At 41.3% G+C, this 27,501-nt stretch overlaps 2 protein-coding genes across 9 annotated transcripts in view; one reads left to right on the top strand and one right to left on the bottom strand.

Moving 5' to 3' along the window:
* Window positions 1–14,552, top strand: part of Dhc64C (Dynein heavy chain 64C) — a 20,854-nt gene extending 6,302 nt beyond the window's left edge. Inside the window, exons 7-20 of one of the 7 annotated variants that reach the window (XM_064355368.1) lie at window positions 608–643; window positions 810–4,404; window positions 4,461–4,695; window positions 4,748–5,058; window positions 6,051–6,139; window positions 6,208–6,240; window positions 6,310–7,456; window positions 7,506–7,693; window positions 7,744–9,664; window positions 10,060–10,258; window positions 10,429–13,681; window positions 13,734–13,931; window positions 13,983–14,154; window positions 14,205–14,552. In XM_064355368.1, the coding sequence (XP_064211438.1) occupies window positions 608–643; window positions 810–4,404; window positions 4,461–4,695; window positions 4,748–5,058; window positions 6,051–6,139; window positions 6,208–6,240; window positions 6,310–7,456; window positions 7,506–7,693; window positions 7,744–9,664; window positions 10,060–10,258; window positions 10,429–13,681; window positions 13,734–13,931; window positions 13,983–14,154; window positions 14,205–14,473 (11,646 nt within the window). In that variant the 3' untranslated portion in view covers window positions 14,474–14,552. Of the gene's footprint in view, window positions 1–607; window positions 644–809; window positions 4,405–4,460; window positions 4,696–4,747; window positions 5,059–6,050; window positions 6,140–6,207; window positions 6,241–6,309; window positions 7,457–7,505; window positions 7,694–7,743; window positions 9,665–9,716; window positions 9,913–10,059; window positions 10,259–10,428; window positions 13,682–13,733; window positions 13,932–13,982; window positions 14,155–14,204 lie in introns of all 7 variants that reach the window. The other 6 variants (XM_064355369.1, XM_064355370.1, XM_015981723.2 and 3 more) reach the window with 6 other exon arrangements.
* Lpin (Lipin) lies at window positions 14,534–27,501 on the bottom strand. Of its 2 annotated transcripts, XR_511560.3 has the most exons (12): window positions 27,356–27,501; window positions 19,944–20,260; window positions 19,205–19,887; window positions 18,980–19,155; window positions 17,140–17,376; window positions 16,936–17,044; window positions 16,654–16,882; window positions 16,251–16,595; window positions 15,695–16,198; window positions 15,542–15,645; window positions 15,122–15,439; window positions 14,534–14,997 (listed from the first exon to the last, which is right to left on the bottom strand). XR_511560.3 is itself a non-coding variant. In XM_970488.5 (11 exons), exons 2-11 carry the CDS (start codon window positions 20,130–20,132, stop codon window positions 14,868–14,870), a joined length of 2,706 nt encoding a protein of 901 aa, XP_975581.3. In that variant the 5' UTR covers window positions 20,133–20,260; window positions 27,356–27,500; the 3' UTR covers window positions 14,534–14,867. The 2 variants fall into 2 exon arrangements, 1 of the variants encoding a protein (XP_975581.3); XM_970488.5 differs by lacking the exon at window positions 15,122–15,439 and having other exon boundaries at window positions 27,356–27,500.

The following is a 27,501-nucleotide window of genomic DNA, read 5'->3' as shown; positions in this document are numbered from 1 at the left end:
TGGAATTTCCACCCCTTTTGTTATTCTATGAATTAAAACCCAATGAAAGTTGGCATTCCATCAAATTGAAGATCAAATGATGTTAAATACAAAAATATTGCACTAAAAGCCCATTCTGCTTTTAAATTTTTTAGTGTACATACATTTACTTACCAGCTGAAGTGGGTCAATTTTATCATTTATATTTTTGTTTCTGATAACTGATTGAAAATTAGACAGTAAATTACAAAAAACAAATGCAAATTATGAATAAAATAAAACCAATTTGATTACTAAAAATAAAACGAGATTTTGTCCAAATATTTAGTTGTTAGGGCTCGTAGTTCAAAAAGGTTACTTAAAGGTTATTCATTTACTTATTACTTATTTATTAATAAAAATAATAAACAGAGACAAGTGTGAAAATATATAAAAATGGAAATGTTAAAATTTAGAAGTTTTTACATTTACGCAAAAATTTTACTTTTTGTGTTAACATAGAAGGTTCGCGATTAGTTGTTAGAATTAACTTGTTTTACCACTCGCTTAGAACAAGGAATTAGCAACAAATGAATGCGTTTTGACTTGCGTTGACAACAAATTCAGGCATATGTCTTTTATTACGTAGCTCTCGAACAGGATTAGCGCACAAGGCGGTACCAAGGTAGCGTCTAGCTTAAACCAATTACGGCATGTTATGTGTTTCCCCCTACTCGTAGTACTACTGTCTATTTTTCTAGTTACCATTTTCTGACAGTACGATTTTTTACTGCATGTTGTGTTATACCAAAAAATCCAAACCAGTACCTCATCCACTGAATCCCACACAGATCGACGACAAAGCCAGCATCATCCCTCTGGTGGCCGGCATGCGCAAAGAAGTCCAACAACTCATCGCCGAAGGCATCCAACTCGTCTGGGAGAGCTACAAGCTCGACCCCTACGTCCAACGCCTCTCCGACACCGTCGTCAGTTTCCAAGAACGCGTCGAGGAACTTGTAATCGTTGGCGAGCAACTCGAAGTCGACGTGAGGTCACTCGAGACTTGCCCCTACTCAGCGAACACTTTTGCCGATATTTTATCGAAAATACAGCACGCAGTCGACGATTTATCACTCAAACAGTACTCCAACTTGCACATTTGGGTCAATCGATTGGACGAGGAAGTCGAGAAGAATTTAGCGAGGCGACTTCAGGCCGGGGTTGAGGCCTGGACTGATGCTCTCAATGGGCAAAAGAAGGAAATTGACCATAGCATGGATACGGATGCTCCCACCCAACCCACACACAAGCCTGGAGGTGACCCGCAAATTCAGGTGGTGATACACGAAGTGAGGATTACAAATCAGACCATGTATTTGTACCCGAGCATTGAAGAGGCCAGGTTTCAAATTATGCAACAGTTGTTTGCCTGGGAGGCGATTGTTATGTCGCAGCAGCGGTTGCAAAGCAGTCGGTACCAAGTGGGGGTCGATAAACCGGTTGCAGAGACCTACAGGAATATTTTAACGAAGCTACCGAATCTGTCTGTACCTTTGGAAAATGCCTACAGTGCGATTGCTTCAAAAATTAAGGAGATTCAGAATTATGTCAACGAATGGTTGACTTACCAGTCACTCTGGGACTTGCAAGCTGATAATCTGTATGGCAAGTTGGGTGATGATATAAGCAAATGGATGGAGTGTCTGAATGACATTAAGAAGACTCGAACCACGTTTGATACTTCAGACACAAGGCGTGAATTTGGCCCGGTCGTTATAGACTTTGCCAAAGTGCAAAGTAAAGTCTCACTTAAGTACGATTCGTGGCACAAAGAGACTCTGAGCAAGTTTGGAAGTCTCTTGGGTAACGAAATGGTTACGTTCCACTCGAACGTCTCAAAATCACGTTCCGACCTCGAGTTGCAAAGCATCGAAGCTGCAAGTACTTCAGACGCCGTCTGTTTCATCACCTATGTGCAACAGTTGAAACGCAGCATGAAAGCCTGGGAAAAACAGGTCGAGATTTACCGCGAGGGTCAGAGAATCCTCGAAAGACAGCGTTTCCAATTCCCCACAACCTGGCTCCACGTTGAAAACTTGGAAGGCGAATGGAGCGCTTTCAACGAGATAATCAAACGCAAAGACTCGTCCATCCAGACCCAGGTTGCAAGCTTGCAACAGAAAATCGTTTCGGAGGATAAAGCCGTCGAGAGTCGGACTAACGACTTCTTGAACGACTGGGAACGAAGCAAACCGGTTGAAGGCCACCTCAAGCCGGACGATGCCTTAACTCAGTTGCAACTCTTCGAAAGCAAATTCGCCCGACTTAAGGAAGAACGCGACAATGTCGCCAAAGCCAAGGAGGCTTTGGAGTTGCAAGAGCCAGGAGGTGTGAGCACCAGCGAAGACCGGATGCAAGTCGTGTATGAAGAACTGCAAGACTTGCGAGGCGTTTGGTCTGAATTATCGCGGATTTGGACCCAAATCGACGAAACAAGGGAAAAACCGTGGTTATCGGTGCAACCTCGCAAGTTGCGCCAGCAACTAGACGCCATGAGTGCACAACTGAAGGAACTCCCGGCCAGGCTGCGTCAATACGCCTCCTACGAATACGTCAAAAAGACACTCAACAATTACACGAAGGTTAACATGATGATTGTTGAGCTGAAATCGGACGCTTTGAAAGAACGCCACTGGAAACAACTGATGAAACAGTTGAGAGTCAACTGGGTGTTGTCCGACCTCACCTTGGGCCAAGTCTGGGACGTGAACTTGCAAAAGAACGAATCCATAGTCAAGGATATAATCCTGATTGCCCAAGGGGAGATGGCGCTGGAAGAATTCTTGAAACAAGTGCGCGAATCGTGGCAAACCTACGAACTCGACTTGATCAACTACCAAAACAAGTGCAAGTTGATCCGTGGCTGGGACGATTTATTCAACAAAGTCAAGGAACACATTAATTCAGTCGCTGCGATGAAATTGTCCCCGTATTACAAGGTGTTTGAGGAGGAAGCTCTGACTTGGGAGGAAAAGTTGAACCGGATTAACGCCCTGTTTGATGTGTGGATTGACGTGCAGAGACGTTGGGTCTACCTGGAGGGAATCTTCTCCGGAAGCGCCGACATTAAAACCTTGCTTCCGGTCGAAACTTCACGGTTCCAAAGCATCAGTTCGGAGTTTCTGGGCCTGATGAAGAAAGTGAGCAAATCGCCGATGGTGATGGACGTTTTGAACATCCCAGGCGTACAACGCGCCCTCGAACGTCTCGCCGATTTACTTGGAAAGATACAGAAGGCTTTGGGCGAGTACTTGGAGCGGGAACGTACCTCCTTCCCCCGATTCTACTTCGTCGGTGATGAAGATTTGTTAGAGATCATTGGTAACAGTAAAAACATCGCCCGGTTGCAAAAACACTTCAAGAAAATGTTTGCTGGGGTTGCTGCCATTATCCTGAATGAGGATAACACTGTTATCACCGGTATTGCGTCCCGAGAGGGCGAAGAAGTCAATTTTTGCACTCCTGTGAGTACCGTCGAACACCCGAAAATCAACGAGTGGCTCACTTTGGTCGAGAAGGAAATGCGGGTGACTTTAGCCTCGAGTTTGGCTCAGGCCGTGCAAGACAGTAAACAGTTCAAAGACGAGATTGATCCTAAACAATACATGCAATGGGTGGATAAGTACCAGGCCCAGATTGTGGTACTCGCAGCCCAAATTTTGTGGAGTGAGGACGTGGAAGCGGCTCTTGTCAAAATGAACGGCGAGCCGCAGAAAGGTGTCCTGGAGAAGGTTTTGCAACAAGTTGAGAACACCTTAAACGTACTTGCCGATTCAGTACTGCAAGAACAGCCCTTGTTGAGGCGTAAAAAGTTGGAACATTTGATCAATGAATTTGTGCATAAGAGAACGGTGACCAGGCGTTTGATCGCCAACGGGGTTTGTGGTAACAAAGCGTTCCAATGGTTGTGCGAAATGAGGTACTACTTTGACCCTCGCCAAACTGAGGTTTTGAAACAATTAACGATTCACATGGCCAATGCCAAGTTCTACTATGGGTTTGAGTATCTCGGGGTTCAGGACAGACTAGTGCAGACGCCGTTAACTGATCGGTGTTATCTGACGATGACTCAAGCCCTGGAAGCACGTCTTGGAGGTTCTCCCTTTGGCCCTGCGGGTACTGGGAAGACCGAGTCCGTGAAAGCGCTCGGGAATCAGTTGGGACGCTTCGTCCTCGTCTTCAATTGTGACGAAACGTTTGATTTCCAAGCCATGGGGCGGATTTTTGTTGGGTTGTGTCAAGTGGGAGCGTGGGGTTGCTTTGATGAATTTAATCGTCTGGAAGAGAGGATGTTGTCAGCGGTCTCGCAACAAGTTCAAACCATCCAAGAGGCGCTGAAGTCACAGAAGGAGAGAGAATTGGACGAAAATGCCTCTACTGGAAGTGAGTCACAATTAATTTTTTGTTAGAGTCTAGACGTAATCATGGATTTTGCCTAGGTATCACGGTGGAACTTGTGGGGAAACAAGTCAGAGTCTCGCCCGACATGGCAATTTTCATCACAATGAACCCGGGTTACGCCGGCCGGTCCAACTTACCTGACAATTTGAAGAAGTTGTTCAGGTCGTTAGCTATGACCACCCCAGACAGGCAATTAATCGCCGAAGTGATGCTCTTCTCGCAAGGGTTCCGCACTGCTGAAAAACTCGCGTCTAAGATTGTACCGTTCTTTAAGTACGTCTAATCTAAGGGAAAATTTTGGCAATTTGTAATGACTTGCTTCCAGGTTGTGCGACGAGCAACTCTCCAACCAATCACATTACGATTTCGGTTTGCGTGCGCTTAAGTCAGTACTGGTCTCTGCTGGTAATGTCAAACGTGACCGCATTCAGAAAATTAAAGAAGGGATGAAACAACGAGGCGAAACTAACATTGATGAGGCCGGTATTGCAGAGAATTTACCCGAACAGGCGATCTTGATTCAGTCGGTTTGCGAAACGATGGTCCCGAAGTTAGTAGCTGAGGATATTCCGTTGTTGTCAAGTTTGCTGAACGACGTGTTTCCCAATGTTCAGTACACACGAGCAGAAATGAAGGGTAACATTCCGAAAATTGCACTAGTTTACAAAGATTTTTTTTCTTTTACCAAGAGATAATTTATATTGATTTCGTAGTCTGATTACTCGCACTGATAACATATTTGTCTATCACGTCTAGTTTTTTTAATATATTCACTAAAAGTTTTGAAAGTTGGTTTTTGGTGTCTAGTTTGGTATTCGTTGTTTCTGTGATAAACTAATTGTTAAACATTTTATTTGTTCTAAAATATCGTCAAGTGAATGTAGATTAAGCCCAAACAATTTTTAAAACCTGGTTTTAAAACCTGAATCAAATGGTAAACGTGTTCGTCAAGATTTAAAGTCTTATAGAAAGAGATATACCAAGGTTTTTAGGATAAAAATATATGTATTAATATGTATTAACCAATTACTGCAGGTTACAGTAAGAGAAACTGACACTCATCAGTGCAAAAAAAAAACAATCTGTGACATTTTTAATTTTTTAAGTTTTGAATTATGTGTTTTTGGCATTCGTTATTGATGTGATTCACAAATAAATATTTTATTTGCTGTAAAATATCATCAGCTGATTGCTGAATGTAAATTAAGCTCAAACTTTTTCTGTGTTTGTGTTAAAATTATTCTAACAAAACCTGGGAAACTTAGCCGATGTATATGGTGATTGGTGAATTTTTCCATCAAGATTTAAAGTCTTATGACGAGAGGTATTAAGGTTTTTGGAATAAAAATATGTTATTCGGTTACTATTATTTTACATTAAGTTAAACTGACTCTGATAGCACAACAAAGAAGCAGTCTGTAACATTTTTGATGTTGCAAAAATTCTCAAATACTAATACTTTATAATGGATATTTAAAAAACTGGATGTTCTAATTTTTTTTCGACTTCAGTATCAGACTTTAAGTTAATTATTTATACACATTACACATTGGTTTAATCTCTTGGTAAAAAACGTAAACAGTGTTGTCAAAAAACATGTCTAAAATTATTTTGACTCTTTCTTGTAGGCTTGAAGGACGAAATTCGGAAAGTGTGCCAAGAAGAGTTCCTAGTGTGTGGCGAGGGTGACGAGCAAGGCTCAGCCTGGATGGAAAAGGTAAGCTCTTGTCTAACTCTTAAATTAAATGTTATGATGTTGGCACTTATTCATTCCATGCTGCACAGAGAACTTTAGTTGGAGAGACATGGGTTCAAAAGGTACCCTCATCAATTAATTTCATTACTCTATTACAATTTTTACAATTTTCACAATATGTTTTTCCTTAGGTCCTCCAACTGTATCAAATTTCCAACCTCAACCACGGCCTGATGATGGTGGGCCCCAGTGGCTCCGGCAAAAGCACAGCTTGGCGCGTGTTGCTCAAAGCCCTGGAGCGGTTTGAAGGCATCGAGGGTGTCGCCCACGTCATCGACCCTAAAGCCATCAGCAAAGAAGCGCTCTACGGTGTCCTGGACCCCAACACCCGCGAATGGACCGACGGTCTCTTCACTCATATCCTCCGCAAAATCATCGATAACGTCCGAGGCGAAATCAACAAGCGCCAATGGATTATTTTCGACGGTGACGTCGATCCTGAATGGGTCGAGAATCTCAACTCGGTCCTGGACGACAATAAACTACTAACTTTACCAAACGGCGAACGTTTGTCGCTCCCTCCCAACGTGAGGGTGATGTTCGAGGTGCAGGACTTAAAATACGCCACTTTGGCCACGGTTTCGCGGTGTGGCATGGTGTGGTTCTCCGAGGACGTGCTTTCGACCGAGATGATCTTCGAGAATTACATGCTGAGGCTTAAAAGTATCCCGCTGGAGGAGGGAGAGGATGACAGTTTCGGGAAGAAAACTGAGAATAAGGATGATTTGTTATCGCCAACGCTGCAGGTTCAAGTCGACGTTGCTAACATTCTCCAGTCTCACTTGGCCCCTGATGGGTTGGTCGTCCGATGCCTGGAGTATGCAATGGAACAGGAACATATCATGGATTTCACGCGCTTACGCGCTCTGAGTTCGCTCTTCTCCATGTTGAACCAAAGCGTGCGAAATGTGCTACAGTACAACCATTCGCATTCAGATTTTCCGCTAACCAACGAACAACTCGAAAAATACATACCCAAGTGTTTGGTTTACTCGCTTTTGTGGAGCTTTGCAGGCGATGCCAAGCTAAAAGTGCGGTCTGATTTGGGCGATTTCATCCGTTCGGTGACTACAATACCGCTACCACCTTCCAACAACATGCCGATTATTGACTACGAGGTCAATATCGAAGGCGAATGGTCACCTTGGTCCAATAAAGTGCCACAGATTGAGGTTGAAACGCACAAAGTCGCGTCGCCTGATATCGTAGTACCGACTTTGGACACAGTGCGACATGAGTCGCTGTTGTACACCTGGCTGGCTGAACATAAACCGATTGGTAAGTTTAAAGTCGGTTTTGGAGAGAGTTGTAATTTTTCGCCTTTTAGTTTTGTGTGGTCCTCCTGGATCTGGTAAAACCATGACCTTGTTTTCGGCTTTGAGGGCTCTTCCTGACATGGAAGTTGTCGGTTTGAATTTCTCGTCGGCTACTACACCCGAACTGTTGTTGAAAACGTTTGACCACTATTGTGAATATCGTAAAACACCCAACGGTGTGGTTTTATCACCAGTACAAGTAAGTGTCACGTTTTAATCAAAATAGTTTTTACTTTTATTTCTTGTTAGTTGGGCAAATGGCTTGTTCTCTTCTGCGACGAAATCAACTTGCCCGACATGGACAATTACGGGACCCAACGCGTGATTATGTTCCTGCGTCAGATCGTCGAACAGAAAGGTTTCTACCGCGCTTCTGACCAAACCTGGGTGTCCCTCGAACGCATTCAGTTCGTTGGTGCTTGTAATCCCCCGACTGACCCCGGCCGTAAACCCCTCTCCCACCGTTTCCTGCGCCACGTCCCCGTGATTTACGTCGATTATCCGGGAGAAACGTCCCTGAAACAAATCTACGGCACATTCACCCGAGCTATGCTCAGACTGACTCTTGGTTTGCGCGGTTACGCTGAACCACTGACCAATGCAATGGTCGAGTTTTATCTCGCCTCCCAAGACAGGTTCACTCAAGATATGCAACCACATTACGTGTACTCACCTCGTGAGATGACTCGGTGGGTGCGTGGGATTTGTGAAGCGATCAGGCCCCTTGATCATTTGAATGTGGAAGGGTTGGTCAGACTGTGGGCCCATGAGGCTTTGAGGTTGTTCCAAGATCGGCTAGTGGAGGAAACTGAGAGGAAATGGACTAATGAAAATATCGATGCTGTTGCGTTAAAACACTTCCCTTCGGCGAATTGCGAGAAGGCTTTGGAGAGGCCAATTTTGTACAGTAATTGGTTGTCGAAGGATTATGTCCCTGTAGATCGGGAACAATTGAGGGAGTATGTTAAAGCGAGACTGAAAGTATTCTACGAGGAGGAGTTGGACGTGCCTTTGGTGCTCTTTGATGAAGTTCTAGATCATGTTTTGAGGATTGATCGGATTTTCAGGCAGCCTCAGGGCCACTTGTTACTTATCGGAGTGTCAGGGGCTGGGAAAACAACCCTGTCGCGATTTGTTGCCTGGATGAACGGACTGTCAATCTTCCAAATCAAAGTACACAATAAATACACCGCTGAAGACTTTGATGAGGATCTAAGATCAGTCTTGAGACGTAGTGGGTGCAAGGATGAGAAAATCGCGTTCATTTTGGACGAGTCAAATATGCTAGATTCAAGCTTCTTGGAGCGAATGAATACTTTGTTGGCCAATGGTGAAGTTCCGGGATTATTTGAAGGTGATGAGTACACCACTCTCATGACTCAGTGCAAGGAAGGGGCGCAACGAGAAGGTCTGATGCTTGACTCGAACGACGAGTTGTATAAGTGGTTCACACAGCAAGTTATGCGCAACTTGCATGTCGTTTTCACTATGAATCCTTCAACCGATGGTTTGAAGGACCGAGCTGCCACTTCCCCCGCTCTGTTCAATCGATGTGTCTTGAACTGGTTCGGTGATTGGTCAGACGGTGCCCTCTTCCAGGTCGGTAAAGAGTTCACCAATCGGGTGGATTTGGATAAAGCCACGTGGAAATCGCCCGATTTCTTCCCAGCGGCTTGTGCCCTCATCTCTGCGACTCCCACACATAGGGAAGCGGTTATCAATGCTTGCGTCTACGTCCACCAAACTCTCCACAAGGCCAACGCCCGGTTGGCTAAACGTGGCAGTCGCACCATGGCCATAACACCAAGGCACTACTTGGACTTCATCCACCATTTCGTCAAGTTATACAAAGAGAAGCGTTCAGACTTGGAAGAGCAACAACTGCACTTGAACGTGGGTCTCAGTAAGATCGCCGAGACCGTCGAGCAAGTCGAGGAGATGCAGAAGAGTCTCGCCGTCAAGTCGCAAGAATTGCAAGCGAAGAACGAAGCCGCCAATGCGAAGCTGCGCCAGATGGTGAAGGACCAACAAGAGGCCGAAAAGAAGAAGGTTCAGAGCCAAGAAATCCAGCTACAGTTGAGCGAACAGACCGTCCATATCGAGCAGAAGCGGCAGGAAGTCATGGCTGACCTCGCCCAAGTCGAGCCTGCGGTCATCGACGCCCAAAACGGTGAGTGTCGCTGTGTGTTTGAGTACGTAATTGTAGGTGACGTGATTACTAGCCGTTAAATCGATAAAGAAGCAGCATCTGGTCGAAGTGCGCTCGATGGCGAATCCACCAAACAGCGTCAAGATGGCGCTCGAATCGGTGTGTTTGCTGCTGCACGAGAACGCCAACGAATGGCGTTCGATAAGATCGGTTATAATGCGAGAGAACTTCATCGCGACTATTGTTAACTTCAGCAGTGATAATCTGACGTAAGGCTCGTTGGAAGCCGTTTATTTATTTCTAGATGTACAACCTGTATTGTGCTTCTCTTCTAGTTGTTGCTTGTCTCTCTTTCTTGTTTTTTGATTTGACTATCCTGCATTGTATTATTTTTTGGTTTCTTTGTTTTTGCACAGCCGTAAAGTCTATCAAAAAACAACAATTGGTCGAAATCCGTACCATGGCAAATCCCCCTGCGGTGGTAAAGTTGGCCCTAGAATCCATTTGCTTGTTACTCGGTGAAAACGCAAGCGACTGGAAGTCTATTCGAGCGGTCATCATGCGTGATAACTTCATCAATACCGTAGTCAACAATTTCAATACAGAGGACATTAGGTATGCATGTGCTTAGTTTGGTCTGGGGGCAGTTGCAGCAACACTGTTAAAAAAAAACAAAGTTTCTGTAGCTTGCGCCCCCTCAATGTATTTATTAGTTAATAGCATGACCCAACCCCCCTCCCACTTCCCTTACCTCATCATTTTTGGTAACTGGTCACGTGTTACAGTGACGACGTCCGCGAAAAAATGAAGACGCGCTATCTCAATAACCCTGACTACAATTTCGAAAAAGTCAATCATGCGAGTAACGCGTGCGGGCCTTTAGTCAAGTGGGCGAAAGCCCAAATTTTGTATGCTGATATGTTAAAGAAGGTCGAACCGCTGCGCGAAGAGTTGAGTTCTTTAGAAAGACAAGCCGAAACCAATCAAAAGCGCGGCGAAGAAGTGAAAAATTTGATCAGCCAATTGGAACAAAGTATCGCGTCCTACAAGGAAGAATACGCACAGTTGATTGCGCAAGCTCAGGCTATTAAAACCGACTTGGAGAACGTCCAAGCCAAAGTTGACCGTTCCATAGCGCTGTTGAAGAGTTTGGTCATTGAAAGGGAACGTTGGGAGGCCACTAGTGAAACATTTAGGTCGCAAATGTCGACAATAATCGGGGACGTTCTTTTGTCAGCTGCTTTCATAGCCTACGGTGGTTATTTCGACCAGCACTACCGCCAGAACTTGTTTAGTACCTGGTGCCAACACTTGACCCAAGCTGCCATCCAGTACAGGCCTGATATTGCCCGAACTGAGTACCTCTCCAACCCCGATGAACGTCTAAGGTGGCAAGCTAACGCGTTACCCTCGGACGACCTCTGTACCGAAAACGCCATCATGTTGAAGCGCTTCAACCGCTACCCTCTGATCATAGACCCGTCAGGTCAAGCCACCGAGTACATCATGAACGAATTCAAGGATAAGAAAATCACAAAAACGAGTTTCTTGGACGATTCGTTCCGCAAGAACCTCGAAAGCGCGCTACGTTTCGGGAATCCGCTCCTGGTCCAAGATGTTGAAAATTACGACCCGATTCTCAACCCTGTTCTCAATCGGGAGTTACGAAGGACCGGAGGCCGTGTTCTTATCACTCTGGGTGATCAAGATATCGATCTGTCGCCTTCGTTTGTTATTTTCTTATCGACTCGCGACCCCACTGTCGAATTTCCGCCAGACATATGCTCGAGAGTCACTTTTGTCAACTTCACGGTGACCAGGAGCTCGTTACAGAGTCAGTGCTTGAATCAAGTGCTTAAAGCCGAGAGGCCTGATATTGATGCTAAGAGGTCCGACTTGTTGAAATTGCAAGGCGAATTCCACTTGAGGCTGAGACAGTTGGAGAAGTCTCTCCTGCAGGCGTTGAATGATGCTAAAGGAAAGATCCTGGATGATGATAGTGTGATTACGACTTTGGAAACGTTGAAACAGGAAGCGGCCGAAATCGGGCAAAAGGTCGAAGAGACCGATAAGGTGATTTCCGAAATTGAGACGGTGTCGCAACAGTACTTGCCCCTATCCCAGGCTTGTAGTAACACTTATTTCACAATGGATAGTCTGAATCAAGTACACTTCTTGTACCAGTACTCCCTCCACATGTTTTTGGACATGTTTAGCAGCATTTTGTACAGTAACCCACACTTGGAGAACATTTCTGATTACCAAGCGAGACTTAACATTATCACAACTGACTTATTCTCCGTTTGTTACGATCGAGTGGCTCGTGGAATGTTGCACAATGATCGGCTCACTTTTGCCATCCTCCTCTGCCGCATACACTTGAAAGGAGTACCAACGGAACCAAACCTCGATCAAGAATTTAGTTTCTTCCTCCGGGGCAAAGAAGGTGTCTTTAACATGAACACCGGTCCTTCAATCGAAGGTCTCAATAGCGAGCAACAGGAAGCCATGATGAGACTCTCCTCCCGTCTCCCGGCCTTCAAAAAACTGGCCGAGAAAATCAAAGAAATGCCCGAATTCGGGGCCTGGCTCCAGCAAAGCTCGCCCGAACAGTGTGTCCCACGCTTGTGGATCGAAGAACGTCAATTGAGCCCCATCGGGACCGCCATGTACCAACTTCTAGTAATCCAAGCGTTCCGCCCAGATCGCGTTATCGCCGCCGCCCAGTTCTTCGTCTCGGCCGTCCTAGGCGAGAACTTCATGCCGAGTGCCGAAAAAGAGCTCGACTTGGCCGAATGTGTCGAAAAGGAGATCCGATCAAACGTCCCAGCCCTGCTTTGCTCAGTGCCAGGCTTTGATGCCTCGAGTCGAGTCGATGACCTGGCCGCCGAGCTTAATAAGCAAATTTCCAGCATCGCGATTGGTTCAGCTGAAGGTTTCAATCAGGCCGACCGGGCGATCAACATGGCGTGCAAGACGGGGAGATGGGTCATGCTGAAGAACGTACATTTGGCGCCCCAGTGGCTGGTGCAGCTGGAGAAGAAGCTGCACTCGTTGCAGCCGCATGCCAACTTCCGGCTGTTCCTCACCATGGAGATAAACCCGAAGCTTCCGGTGAATTTGCTGCGAGCTGGCCGCATTTTCGTGTTTGAGCCGCCGCCAGGTATTAGAGCGAACTTGTTGCGGACTTTCAGTACCGTGCCGGCGAGTCGCATGATGAAGCCGCCGAATGAGCGGGCAAGGCTGTACTTTTTGCTGGCTTGGTTCCACGCCATCGTCCAGGAGAGGCTGAGGTACGCGCCACTGGGGTGGGCGAAGTACTATGAGTTCAACGAGTCCGATTTGCGGGTGGCGTGTGATACGCTTGACACGTGGATTGATGCCACGGCGATGGGGCGGACGAATTTGCCACCGACGAAGGTGCCATGGGACGCGCTGGTTACGCTGTTGTCGCAGTCGATTTACGGCGGCAAGATTGATAACGATTTCGACCAACGGTTGTTGCATTCGTTCCTGAATAAGTTGTTCACGCCGAAGAGTTTCGAGACTGATTTTGCTTTGGTGGCTAATATTGATAATGGGCCTAATGGCAACAGACATATAACTATGCCGGATGGTACGAGAAGGGACCACTTTTTGAAGTGGATTGAAAGTCTGGCCGATCGGCAAACGCCGGCTTGGTTGGGTTTGCCGAATAATGCCGAGAAGGTGCTTTTGACGACTAGGGGTACGGATTTGGTGAGCAAGTTGTTGAAAATGCAGCAGTTGGAGGATGATGACGAACTGGCGTATTCTGTTGATGAGATTTTGCCGGCCGATGCGGCACAAGTTGATGGAAGGCCGTCGTGGATGAAGACGCTGCATAATTCGGCGGGAACTTGGCTGCAGTTGCTGCCAACGTCATTGCAGACTTTGAAGCGAACGGTGGAGAATATCAAAGACCCGTTGTATCGCTACTTCGAGAGGGAAGTCAATTCGGGGGCGAGGTTGTTGCAGGATGTTATACATGATCTTAAGGACGTTGTGCTTATCTGTCAGGTAAGGGTTGTGTTTTTTTTTGGAAGAACGTCCCAAAAGGAAATATTTTTAGGGCGAAAAGAAACAAACGAATTACCACCGAACAATGCTGGGAGAGCTGGTCAGGGGCATTTTGCCCCGAAACTGGCGCCGGTACACTGTACCTAGGGGTTGTACTGTCATTCAGTGGATCACCGATTTCAGTCAGAGAGTCAAACAGTTGCAACAAGTCTCAAAACTAGTATCCACATCGGGTGCTAAAGAATTACAGGTAAATCAATAGATTATTATTATTAGCGTTTTATTTCATTAATTGTTTTAGAGCTTCCCAGTTTGGTTGGGAGGTTTATTGAACCCCGAAGCTTACATCACTGCCACTCGACAGTGTGTGGCTCAGGCTAACAGTTGGTCATTGGAAGAACTGTACCTTGAGGTCACTATAACCGATTCCAATGATCAAGCGTCGATTCCGCACGATTGTTTCGCAGTTACAGGTACGTTTTTAACCGAATGTAATTTAAATTATTTACGTAATCACTTACAGGAATTAAACTCCAAGGGGCCCAGTGTCGCAACAATCAATTGTTACTCACTTCCAGTATTATGATGGAACTACCGATTACCTTACTGCGGTGGATTCGAGTGTCTGGGGACGAAAAAATCACTGCTAGTAAATTATCGTTGCCGCTTTATTTGAATTCCACGAGGACCGAGCTGTTGTACACTGTGGACTTGAACATAGCCCCAGGTCAGGACTCCCATAGTTTCTACGAAAGAGGTGTAGCTTTACTCACATCAACTTCGCTTAATTAAATTTTAAATAATAACCAATTATGCTTGAAAATATTTAATTATACTAACAGTGAGAATAAATTAAAATATACAGTTGGAACTTTATTGCAATAACTTAAAAAAAAAACAAAAAAAATAGTGTATCCCTTACGAAATAAAATATCACAATATAAAAAGTAGTGAATCACTTTTTAGTACTAAAATTGAACAAAGCAACGCACAATTTGTTTAACAGGTAGAGTATTTAAGCCTAGCCTTACAATAAGTTGGTAATCAGTATATCACATTATCGTTATTATTGTAATTTATAACAGTGACAGCTACTTGATTTGTTCTAAAAGCTGTGTCCGGTAATGGAGACATCGAAAGCGCACGACAACAAATACTGAATCGATAAATGCAGACAAATTCAATTTTACGCTACTTCCGGGAGTTCTTCAACGACCGGAAGTGGATCGCGCCAATAGGCGAACTGCGAGTAGTCATTGGCAGCTTCGATCAATGGAGGAAACAGCTGGTCTACGTAGTACGTCATGGTCGAATATCTGTAAATAAATCAAAACTTAGTATGCGTTACTTACACCGATGAAAGAAACAAAATAAAATCGAATAAAACGAAAAACAAATGCAAAGCGGCTCACACTCACACACATACTGACTTAAGCTTACCGTTATAATAAACCACGGAGAGGGCCGGAGTTTAAGACAATAACATTTAAACAATAAATAAATAAATTAAACGCGAACTCATTTGTATTTTATCATTGGATGCGTTCGCGATAAGCCCCTGATGATCATGAGGATGAATGATAAGCGCTACCACCGTTAGTTGCATGAACTAGATGAGAGTGTTTGTACTGATAAAATACAAATTAATCGCTATCGCTCATATCTGACTCTATTTCGTCACTACTAGTGTCATTGTCTCTGAGTTTATGCAAAAGTGGGGGAAACACGTCATTGACGACCAGTGACTGACCCGTGTAACTGTAAAATTAAATAAAACACCAACTTAAAGAACCTCTCTGACTAAAATGTGGATAAATCAACAAGCAAACCCCCAATTAATCAAACATTTGAGACACTTACGTCGACTGGAAGGTTTGTGTGAGCTCGTGCTTGAGCTCCCCTTTGGGATTAATTGTAAAAATTCTAACTATAGGGATTCCCACAGCCCGGTACGCCCACACATCCTGAAATCAAACCGTTAATCCCTGACCAGGCTCCAGTCCAACGACTTACATTAATCCTATTCCCGTATCCGGCATAGAACGGATTTGATTCAGACGGAAACAGCGCCTTAATGTCGCTCATGCAGGAAATCTTGAACTGTTCAGGCTTCTTCTCAATCACTTCTCGGTGGAAAGCCGTGATCAACGAAGTGGGATTGAGCAAAATCGGACCATCGGGCATGGTCAAGTTCCCCTGTTTGATACTCCTAAGGTACTCTCGGGTGATTCTGGCCTGGCCTATCGCTCGAGCGCTGAGGTACAATAGTTTGTAACCGTTGCCCTTAATTTTGTTAAACAATTGGGCGACGCCCGATTGGGCCCAGTCTTTCCCGACAATGGGCAGGATGTGGCCCAACACGTCCGACTTCGTAATGGTCCCGTCGATATCGGAAATGACGATCTTATCGTCCCATTTCCACTTGTACAAGTGGCAGGTGCACCGGGTTGTCCCCTGATAGGCTGTCGTTACACTGAACACGATTTCGTTCATGCCGTCGCGCAAATTCAAACTCGCCTGCAATTAAATTAATTAGTTTTGCCAACGATTTGTTAACTGGCACACTTGCAATTTGCTTGGAGCTGAGGCGCAAGGTCTTCCTGCACTTTTCCGAAAGTTGGCACACTTGGGGCGAGATCGAGATGGCACATTCCTTGTCCTTCTCTTCAGTCTCTTCAGTTTTGGGAATTTTCTGGGCTACTGAAATATCGGTTTGGAGGATGTGCTCATCTCCGATATCTATAGCTGTGTCCTTAACTTCGACTACCGTTTTTCTCGTATCAACCGTCGGGGTCGCTTCTCTTGAAGTCTTAGATCTGCGCCAATGCCACCACGACGTCTTAGCTTCTTGTTTATTGTCCTTGCTCTCCTGATTAGAGGGCATATGTATGTTGCACAGTTGATCAATTGATGACTGTAAGCAAAAAGTTATATCGTTATCATCTTATTATAGGAATTACTACAGAAAATACCTGCAGGAGAGGTCTGTTGAAAACCATGATGCTTGAAATAATAGGGGCTGCTACTTTCCAGTTGTAGTATTTCCCTCTGATGTTCACCACCAAATTCGGGTCTTCCAGCAGCATGGGGTTGTTGCAGAAGTCACTGAAGGTGATCATGTGCTCGTCGAAACGCGTGGCATCCGGTTCCGGGTCCCAGCCGCACAGCGACAACGAGACTTCGTTAGAGTACAAGCGACCCCTAGCGACACATTTAATCAAAAAAACTGTTTTAAAAACGCCTAATTGGCCTACCCTTTGATGTGTTCGTCGAAGTCGGAATCGATCGACTTGCACCCTTCAGCACTGTTCGGGCTTTGGGCCAGTGACGGACCATTTCCTGATTCACAATCCATGTCGGCATCTAAATTATTACACGACATTGACACTTAATAAAAAGAACTCAAAAAACAAACCGGATCTACACTACTTGAAAAATGAAGCTGGGAAAACTCTAACCTGTAGTTTTATTTTTGTTTGTCGAGAAATAAAGGGCGGCCACTTCCGGATCGACCGAGTTGAGGTCCGATAAGTAGATTCCTTCCGTCTGGCCGTGAGATTTTTTCATGAAGGAGAAGACGTTGCTGATGGCGAACTGGTCGTTTTTGGTGGCTTGTTCGCTGATTGGGGAGTTTGTCGGCGAGACGCTGGGGAAGCCGCCCCATTCCCAGCTTTGGCCATTATCTTTGTTGTCGCCTGAAGTGCACATAATCAAGAAAAATACTAAACCTCAAGGTTTTTTTTTTTCAAAGAGAGCGACAAACACAATAAGTACATCATTGTGAGGTGAATTTATCTCAAAATTATAATATAATAGAAATGCGACCCAAGATCAAAGTTACGGGTTTTAGAATTGTGTACTATAGCGATTTTCGTGACAGTGAGAGTCATAGAAAAAATGTAGAATATAACGCGCAATAATTAATTATTTATTTGTACGTCTGGGTTGGAGAACCTACGATTTTTTTAAACTGTTCCTTATGCAAAATTTTCTGCTGATTTCAAATCTAAAGTTCGGTTTTCTGTTTGGAATTGCGTTCATCATGAAAAAGACGTTTATTTTTGAAAAACCTAAAATTGGTCAAATTTTGTGTTTAGATCGTCATATCTTCCTTCTGGATAAAACTAGAAACTTTATTTTTCTGCGAAAGATTCCTCTATGAAAGTGGATTCTAACGAAGTTAGTTTTAGTTTTGTTTGACAAAAGAAAACTCAAATAAGTACAGTTTTCTTGTACGTTTACGGTTCATATTTGTGTAGTGAAATATTCGAGATGCGAGAATTTTTTTATTTTAAAAGTTAGATATATACATAATAGAGACGTAATGAAATTAATATGTATAGCTTAAATAAGTTTTTGGTGCAAGAATCATATCAATATTCTATTAACACTCACGAAGTCAATTTTCTCAGTTTTCTTTTCTCAAAACTCAAAGAGTTGTGTATTTATGTTAAAAACTACATGCAGTGAGCAATTTTTTACAAAAATTTTTGCATAGGAATAAGTGTTCAGTAAACGAGTCACTTTTTTAGGTACGTGGTCGTGCGAATGTGCGACAGTGAATTGAAGCGAGCGCGCAGTCAAAAAATTGCTCATATCATAAGCCAGTACTACAAGTTCGTTTTAAAAGTTTTACGAGTTAACGCTTGACAATTTCAAGTTAAAACAAAAGCCAATTTATTCCCAAGTGTCCATTGCAGGGCCAAAAGTATTTCATTTTCACTTTAACACACACTGTTGAAGGAAAATAATGTTCAAAGAACACCAATTTATTTTACAGTTTTTAGAATTTTTTTTTGAATTAAATAAAGCACTGATAGCGTTTTAAACCACTTTCCCCTCTACAACCCGAACTGAAGAATGTATCCTGTAAATAACTTTCAAAAACGTTACTTACAACGGCTGTAAAACACTTTTTAGCATGGGTTAAGTTTGATTTTTTTCCAAAAGACCGTTAAACACAATAATCAGTACATCATTGTGAGGTGAATTTATCTGATAATTAAAATATAATAGAATTGCGACCCAAGACCAAGGTTGTGGCTTTTAGAATTACGTACTATTGTGATTTTCGACAGTGAGAGTCGTAGAAAAAATGTAGAATGTAGAATCTATTGTCATAATGTTCGATATCGTCCAATAATGACCTTCATTTGCTTACGAACTTTATAAATAACTAGGTATATCATTATCACCGGATTAAAAATAGATTTAGTATCACTAGCGTAACGAAATCCAATTACCACACATATTTCACCGTTTTATCAACCGTTATAATTTCATTAGCTAATCGCTCACCTTTGCGATTTTTCACTTCAAACTCCGAATCCGACTGCACTGCCTCCACCTGAATCGGCGAATCGGCCCTCGAATCCACCACATTACTGGTCAACTCTGTATCGCTGAAGAAATGAAAATCCGGATCGATGATCTTGCGACTATTCGACGGCGTCTGAGCACTCCCTTCAACATTCCTAAACCCACAAAATCAAAAACGCAATCGAAAAAACCAAAACCACCTACTGCAACTCCTTCAACTCGGGCTCCGACGAATTGCTCTCAATCGAGCTGGGATCGGTCGTCGCCGAGTCATTTTTCTCCGCCACTTCGGGCGATATCTGATTAACACTGGACGACTTCCTCGGCGCGTTTTTCTTTTTAGTTTTGCGCCGCTTTTTCTTACTACTCCGACTCTCGCTGCTGTGCTCGTCCTTCCCCTGACTCGCTTCCTCGGGCTTTGGCCCGCTCTCCGACCGACTGGTGTCCATCTCCAGACTGTCCATTTTGAAGATAGTGTCCGAAATGTCGTTGTCCTTGCTCAAGTCCTCCACGCTTTCCTTGGTGGTGGAGTGCATGGACCTGGACATGTCCTCCGTGCTGTTCTCCCCGATCCCGATGTTCCCCAAACCGATCTGTCGTTTGAGAAAATCGCGCTCGCGTTTGACGCTGCTCTCGTTATCGGCGGTATTGCGCCGTTTTGTGTAATCGTTGATTTCGTTTTCGAGAGTCGGGGGTTCCCCGAAACTCCGCCTCCGGCCTTGCGACGTGAAGATGTTCTCGAATTCGTTGACGGGGATCGGGCTCGTGGCCAAATGGTCCGGGATTTCGTTCTCATCATCTTCGAGCTCCTCGACGAAGAAAGCCTCCCCGCTCTCTCCCAGTTTCATGTGGATGTCGGCGGGTTCGCCGTTGATTTCGATGTCCACCTTGTTAAATAAGAAAATTTAAATAAAGAGAAAAATGGTTTATTGCGGATACCAACCACTTTTTCTCTACTTCTGAGGACTCCCAGTTTTCCAAATCGGACGTGGAACGGTGAGCACTTGTACGTCCCATCCTCCTGCTCCACGACGATGACGTCGATGGCTCCGGTCAGCGTCGCTGTGTTGATTTCGTTGTAAAACTCGCGAAAGTTGCTGAAGAAGCGTCCGATATAGTTCATAGAATACATTTTGGTTATTTAATCACAAGCACTTGAACTTCACACAGATTCCAACTCGATAATGAGTGGAAAAACAAAACACGCGTATTTTTATAGTGTCTGTTGTTATCCTGGCGCGCGCGTCCTGCGCTAGCAATCTAAAACAGAAACATATATAAAACTTAAAACACTGCGATAAAATAATCTTGACGTATTTGGAACCGCATCGATTTGTACTTTCGTAATTATTACCGACGTAAGAGAAAGTCAGTCTCCTCCGAACGTACCCTTTTATAATACCGCATATCGATCTAACAATAATAATACAAACGTGTCACGCAAGGTACAAGTGCTCGGAACAAAGTCTGAGAATTATTAAAAGGTACAAACTGAGACTAAGTGGCGAGTGATCAACGTTTTATTTTTAGATTTTTATGATGATTTTTCCATCGGAAAAGGAAACCGTCTTATGTAAATATTGAAACAGTTGACGCTTTCGTATTTGCGATGGAGAGGCCAGACAGCTGCATTTTCTGAACTTATGTAACGCCGTTTATTAGAAAGTCAATTTTTGTTTTTGTTTACTATTTATCAACGATTTCATCACAAGGTCATGGTTAGATGTGCGAAATACGTAAACAAAAATTATTAGAGCAAACGTATGGAATTAAGGTCCTTATTGTAGTTTAGCACGTGTGGTTTTAAGTATCAAAATAGCGTTGTGATAAATTTACTCTTACTGTAAAAATCGTATTACCTTCGTAAACTTTACATCGGAAAGTCTTCCTAACTAGCTCAGAACGCAACTTTAATAATTTATTTAAAAAAAATACATTATATAAAAACTAAACGTAATTTCGAAAAATTGTATTCCTCAAAAATTATATTTCTACCGGACTTAATAATGTACTATTAATCACTTTTTTCATAAAGTAAACAGATTGGGCAAAAAACGCTTGATTCCATACTTTCCATATTCTGTGAATTGTTTTGCTTTTGATTGAGCGTTGAAAAAATTGGTGGCAACTTCTATACAGTTTAAAACAATATCTTTTAAAATTATTAATATGCATTAGATAGCACAAAGTTAATCGTCATTGGTAATAGTCAACAAAATAATTAAAACTGTAGAACAAAATAAGAATTAACTATTACAAATGAAATTTATGAAAGGACTTTGATATCTGTGTGTAATTTAATAGTTATTGTAATTTGCTATTAAATTACAGTAGTAAATTAGTAATTTAAAAATAAAACAATGCAAAATGACAGTTTTATGGAATTTAATAATGGATACATATAAAAGCTGTTTTAAATCGTTATACATAAATTTGAAGGAATTACTGGCTACGTATTTTTTTTTAACAATTAAAGTAGAGTGGCTTTGTAATTTGAAATGATTTCAAGTTCTGTAACACGATTCGATACCTACAACGATTTATGAAGAATTCTACAAATACAGGGTGATTTTTTGAAAACGAGCCACCCTGAATATCTCCGAAAATACTCAAAAAATTAAGAAATTCCGAGACAGGTTAATTTTTATTTAAAGGGGGACACGTTTTAGTGTACTTTTAAAAGTTGTAGCATCAACCCCCTTTGTAATACAAACAACCCCTTCAAAATTTTAAATGGCATGACCCTCTTACAAGAAAGGTATTTTGATCAGGAATTCAGCTGTGTACCTGTTTTTAATATTTTTATTTACATTACACAGAACAAGATTTAGAAGAATAGAACAAATTGTTGTAAAAGTAAAAGTAATTCTGTCGCTTTAAACGCTTTAAACGTTTTTTGATCGGTATTTAATAATAATAATAGTAATATTAGTAGTGAAAATAATAATAATAATAATAATAATAATAATAATAATAATAATAATAATAATAATAATAAATAACAATAAAATTAAAATTAAAGAAAGACGTCAGCTCAGACTACTCAAGTATGGTAGCGCTCAGCTCCGTTTGCGTGTGCGTCATCTGACATTTCTGTCACTACGTTTACATAGAGGGTCATAACGGTGACAAACTATCAAATATTTTTTGAGGTTACGAAGTGTTTAAATTATGAGTTGATACAAAAAATACAGATTCACAAAACAAGAACTAATAAACGCAGAATCAAAAACCTAACGAAACGCAAATCACAAAACACAATAAACGAACGGAAAATACTTGCGATTAAAACGATAACACTTTCGACAACCATGCGACGACGTCTATAATTTACTGTCAATGTCAGGTTGACAAATTCGTGACACTTGACGGTGTTGTCGAAGTGCACATGTAAATTAATGTTCAAGGATACCACCCTTAGATACCCCTTAGTTGTTTAAATTTGCATTGTTTTTGATAATTTTTTATAGATTTGTGTTGGTAATGAAAAAATGAAATTGATGACGCACACGCAAATCGAGCTGACCGCCACTATAAGCACGAGAATGTAAAACACAAATTAAGACAAACCCCACAATTGAAACAACATTGCCGAAAAATGCATAAAAATGAGGAAACAACAAATAAAAAATTTGACAACAAACGATGACATTTCTCAGAAAATTCAGTACTCACTTGAACGAATCGGCAAATTGAATTTAAAATCCCTACTCGACTTTTTGATAAATAACCATTTTTGAACTGTGTATTATCAAATAATTGTGCACCATGTAACTTTATAAAAATTATTGAAACTTAAAAAAAAAACAGATAGACGAATTTCTGGTGAAAATACCTTTCATGACATGCCATTTAAAACTTTCAAGGTTTTTTTTGTATTACAAAAGGGGTTGATGCTACAAATTTTAAAAGTACACAAAAATCCCTTTCTGGATTTTTAAATTTTTTGCGTATTTTCGGAGATATTCAGGGTGGCTCGTTTAAAAAAAATCACATAATTTTTGTATTAAAAATAAAAAAGTTACTTAGGTTTTCGGTACATTTCAAAAATCCATGTTTACTAAAAGTTCGCAATGCTAGGTTGTTTTGTTTCGTTATTTCATACAACAATTATTAAACCTGGTTTAATAAATTGTTGTTTTATGATGACTATCCATTAAATAATAATTAATCAAAGCACAAAAAGTGTTCGATTATTGTCGTTAGTCCTTACCATTATTATACAGCTTAACATTCTTATAGTTACGATAGAAACGCTCAGAATTTGCATGTAATACGCACCTGCCATTGTAAAATGTCAACAATAAATATTTTTCCTTTTACAACACCACGTGTACCCTACAACGCACTTTTATCATTAGAGACGTAATCATTTAAAGAATAAAATCATCAAAATTTCAATGGAAGTTCGCGGAGATTATTACTGAGTATCATCTAAAAAATTCGCAAATAAACAATGCGAGTGTGTCCACGCGCCCAAAATTTGTTTTTGGTCCTTGAGTGTATTTTGCGAAGCGGACACACCTCCCGTTCGTACTGTAAACATAATCAATGAGTGCACGTGTAATGAGCCGCGTGTTGGTGGTGTCATATACGATGCTCCAATAGCGAAAATGGGGGTCACAGTCGTACGATAAACGACGTCATCGATCTCCTCTTACTTTTGCGTGGCGCGATCTCGCCTCACTTCTTCGATTTCTGATCACGTGAGGTAAACAAAGCTACACTTTGACTAATGAGTGTCATTCTTTTTGCGAAAATTTGTTATGGAAAGTTTGCCAACGACCGAATTCCGATTAACATTCCGATTTATTGTTATGACAAAAATTTGTTGGCGCGAATTGGGGAATTAGAGGCCGCATTTTTTTTTTCTAAAATCAAAATGTGGTAGCACGTGTTTTGTCTTTTGCAATGAGGTTTTTGATGAGTTTGTTTTGTTGGTCACTCAGCCTTGGATTGTGACTATTGTTTTGTTTACTCTCGAGTGTTTCCCATTTAAGGGCACACTTCATTTATGTTTGATTTGACGCAATATTTTAATTCGATTTTAGCCTTTGCGTCAAAGACAGTTCTGTTGACTTTATTCATTATCAATAAATTATCGTCCGACTTTGATTGCATAAAGATGCATTGAACTTTGAAGATTTTATGTAAGGATTTTATGAACATTAAGTCCGGAAATTAACACCACCTCATAAAAGCGGAATTATACTGAGCATTTGCCAAACGTTTTACACTGGAAAAATAATCCTTAATTTATTCTATACTAAATAAATTATCACACATTAAAACACTTTTTACACCAACCACTTACCAACATTGTTGAAAGTTTGATAATAATATTGTTAGATAATTTAAACTGCAATTATCTACAAACAAATAGTTTTAGTTTTGAAATACTAATTCGACAAAAGTTGAAAAACTTTCAAACTAGAAGATGTACAGTCCCGTTTTCAAGCTTAGTTTGCATATTTTTCACACAATAATGAATTCTCTTACGGCCTTTATGAAATTTATTTTTTTGCGAAATTTTGCAAACGTAGTTTTTTTTTCCTGAAGACAAATAATCAATACAAATACAGCATATTAGGGAAATGTTTAGCAAGAAGTTAAAGGTAGATAGAGAATGGCAAGACAAATCGATTAAGCAAAATTTATGTAAATAAAAAATGCCTAGTTTTTCTGAATAATCGATCTGAAAATAAAGTCCCAAATTTTGAGAACCGCTGAAATGGAATTATAAAAATTAGCGTAAATTTTAGTATTATTGACAAAACAGCATAGATAAGTTAACTTCTTGGTCCACTACGTTATTCTTCCATTTCAATTTGTGTTCTGTTATTAAATTTCACGAAAAAAAAAGACAAAAATTCTTTTTTGCCACACAAATGAACATGTTAACCACAATTTTGAAAAATTCTGAAAACGCCCATGCGCTACCATCTTCATTATGTTAAATGAAAAAATTAACTAAAAACTACCATAAGCTACACAGTGGCTCTCAACAGGTGGGTTAATAAAAATTTCTGAAGAAAGTACGCATTTTTGGAAAAATGATATAAGGGTTTTTAACTCGGCTGATCATGACAAATTCACAAACCAAATATTGCTAAGCCCTTCCCTAACACCCTGTATTTGAGTGTAACAAACAAAATTCTGAATGAAAAAATAAGATATTTTCAAATAAGCGCAAAAATACATCGAAATTTTGTTACACTATTATAAAGTGCAACTATCATTCTACTATAAAAACCAAAACAATTTCCAACCTTACGATTACTTTTACGTTAAAAAAAATATAAGGGTAATATAAAAAAAGCATCGTTCATTCTATTCTAATCATATTAATTTAACAACATTCTAGCATTATTGAAACGGCGAGCGTGTCTAAAAATATAAGCCCGTTTCTCGGAATTAAGGCCAAAAAAAGAAGACATAAATAGAACAGGAAAGAGTCAAACTTGACCTATTTCGCAACAATTTAAAAAATTCACCAAGACTTCATGTTAGACATTTGCAAAGACTTAGTAATTCGCACTAGAAATAACTAATATTTAACCTAGATTACATTAGATTTTCTAAAAGAAAAGACAAAATTAACATTCGCATGGTGTTATTAAACCAATTCTTGCAAACAACACTAATGAAGAAATAAGAAGCGGTAACCTTGATTACTTGGCAAAAGTGAAATTTTACAACTTGACTCGATTTCATTTAAAACGTCAAGGTGCTGTAAAATGATTAGGAATGTTTATGGAAAATATAAATTACACTTCCTATTGAATTGTTAAACGCGATAAGAATCGATCAATTCTTGATTTTCCAAACTTAAAAAATGCGGAGAGATCCGGTTCATTACCGCACTCCAAATAGATTATAAATTTTTGGCACCAAATCTCATTCCATTTGGCTGATTAAACAAAACAGCAATACCCCAAGTCACCTCTGAACCCACAAACAAACAAAAAATCTCAACAATCCTCATTGCTACAATCAAAATTATATAACCGTCGACGTTTCGGCACACTTTCACTAATCCCCAACCGAAAAAAAATCGAGGCCGCACTTGATTCGCTCTGTCGCACTTCGAAGAAGCGCAAGAAGGGTTCCTTATCCGTCCTTGGCCGAAAGCGCAACTTTCGCATACAAATGGAAAATTTCCCATAGGGGTTATTGCCAAAAAATCTAACAATAATATTGTGACGATCGAAAGTCTGGCTTGGCAACAAGGAGGGGGCGGCAGGTGCGATGTCATGCGACAAAGAACAAGGAATCGGGTGATTTGCGGATTTTAAAATCTGATATTCTGTTGATTTCCGACTGCTGGGGTCAAAGGACCAAGGCTGGCACTATGGTCAAGTCCAAGGACGATAGAATCGTATTCTTTGTTCAAAGGCAGGTCACTGGTTTGAATGCTAATAAGGTTCGCAATAAGGATTCAGGGCACCAAACAAAAAACAAAGAAATAATATGTTTGTAGCAGATTTGGAGATCAGTTTTATTACTGTTATTAGATAGTGCAAGACATGAAAAAAATCCAAATATTTTAAAATTTCGATTCCGTAACACAGATTTGGTAATTTGTCTCCATTTCTAGGTCAGTGCTCCACACATATACCAGTTTTTTCTGTCTTTTTTACTAACTCCAGGCGATGTAAAGATGAACTAATTCTATTATCTCAATAACTACAAGTCCAATTAAAAAAATAAACCGCTGGAACCGTAGTCACATTCCAGATAATAAATTAAGTTACAAAGTGAAGACTTTGATTCCCGCACTTCACTGATAATTTTTTTAATCGATTTGAGCGTGAAGCCAAATTTGGTCACAAACAACTGATAATGGCAACAAAGAAGTTGGGGGGACCTTGCCCATTATCATTTTTATTAGAGGTAAACAACCTTACTCAGATTGTTTTTCCGCATTTATAATTTTTTCAAATAACCTCGAAGACAGCACCGGTGTCGTTCCGAGTTCGCTCAAAGACAGTGGCAAAAGTGGGGGCGCACAAACTTTGGCATTTTTTCAAGACATGTGGGGCCTTTCGGCAAGTCCAAGGCCGCTTTGTGACAGCGGCGAATTTCGCAACAAACCGAATCGATTCTGCATGCATTATGAAAAATCATTACTCGCAGTGGTTAATTACGTGAGTCACTTGACGAGTCCTTTGTTTAGTGATAGGGATCCAAAGGTTAACGCGAACTCGCGGTTCGGAATAAAAATCGGTTATTTAATTAAAAAATTGCTCCTTTATTGATTCTATCAGCGGACGGGACCCATCCAGAAAAATCCCGAAGTGACATTGTGAAAAAACCTCGCGAAAATTACGCACAAGTGAACGGAAAATCACTCACCTAATCTAATTGAATCTTGACGATTTATTTCTTTTATCAAGCACCATAAATTCACAAAACGGTCAGCTACATTCACCTGTGACTACGTCTAGCAACTGACAGATAAATTATTGACAAGTGGGAATTTATTTAAGAAACAGGTTAGG

The sequence above is a fragment of the Tribolium castaneum genome, chromosome 3, assembly GCF_031307605.1.
Source record: "Tribolium castaneum strain GA2 chromosome 3, icTriCast1.1, whole genome shotgun sequence".
Classification (NCBI taxonomy): domain Eukaryota; kingdom Metazoa; phylum Arthropoda; class Insecta; order Coleoptera; family Tenebrionidae; genus Tribolium; species Tribolium castaneum.
Note: the sequence above shows the minus strand (reverse complement) of the source record. Positions and strands in the feature narration are given on the sequence as shown.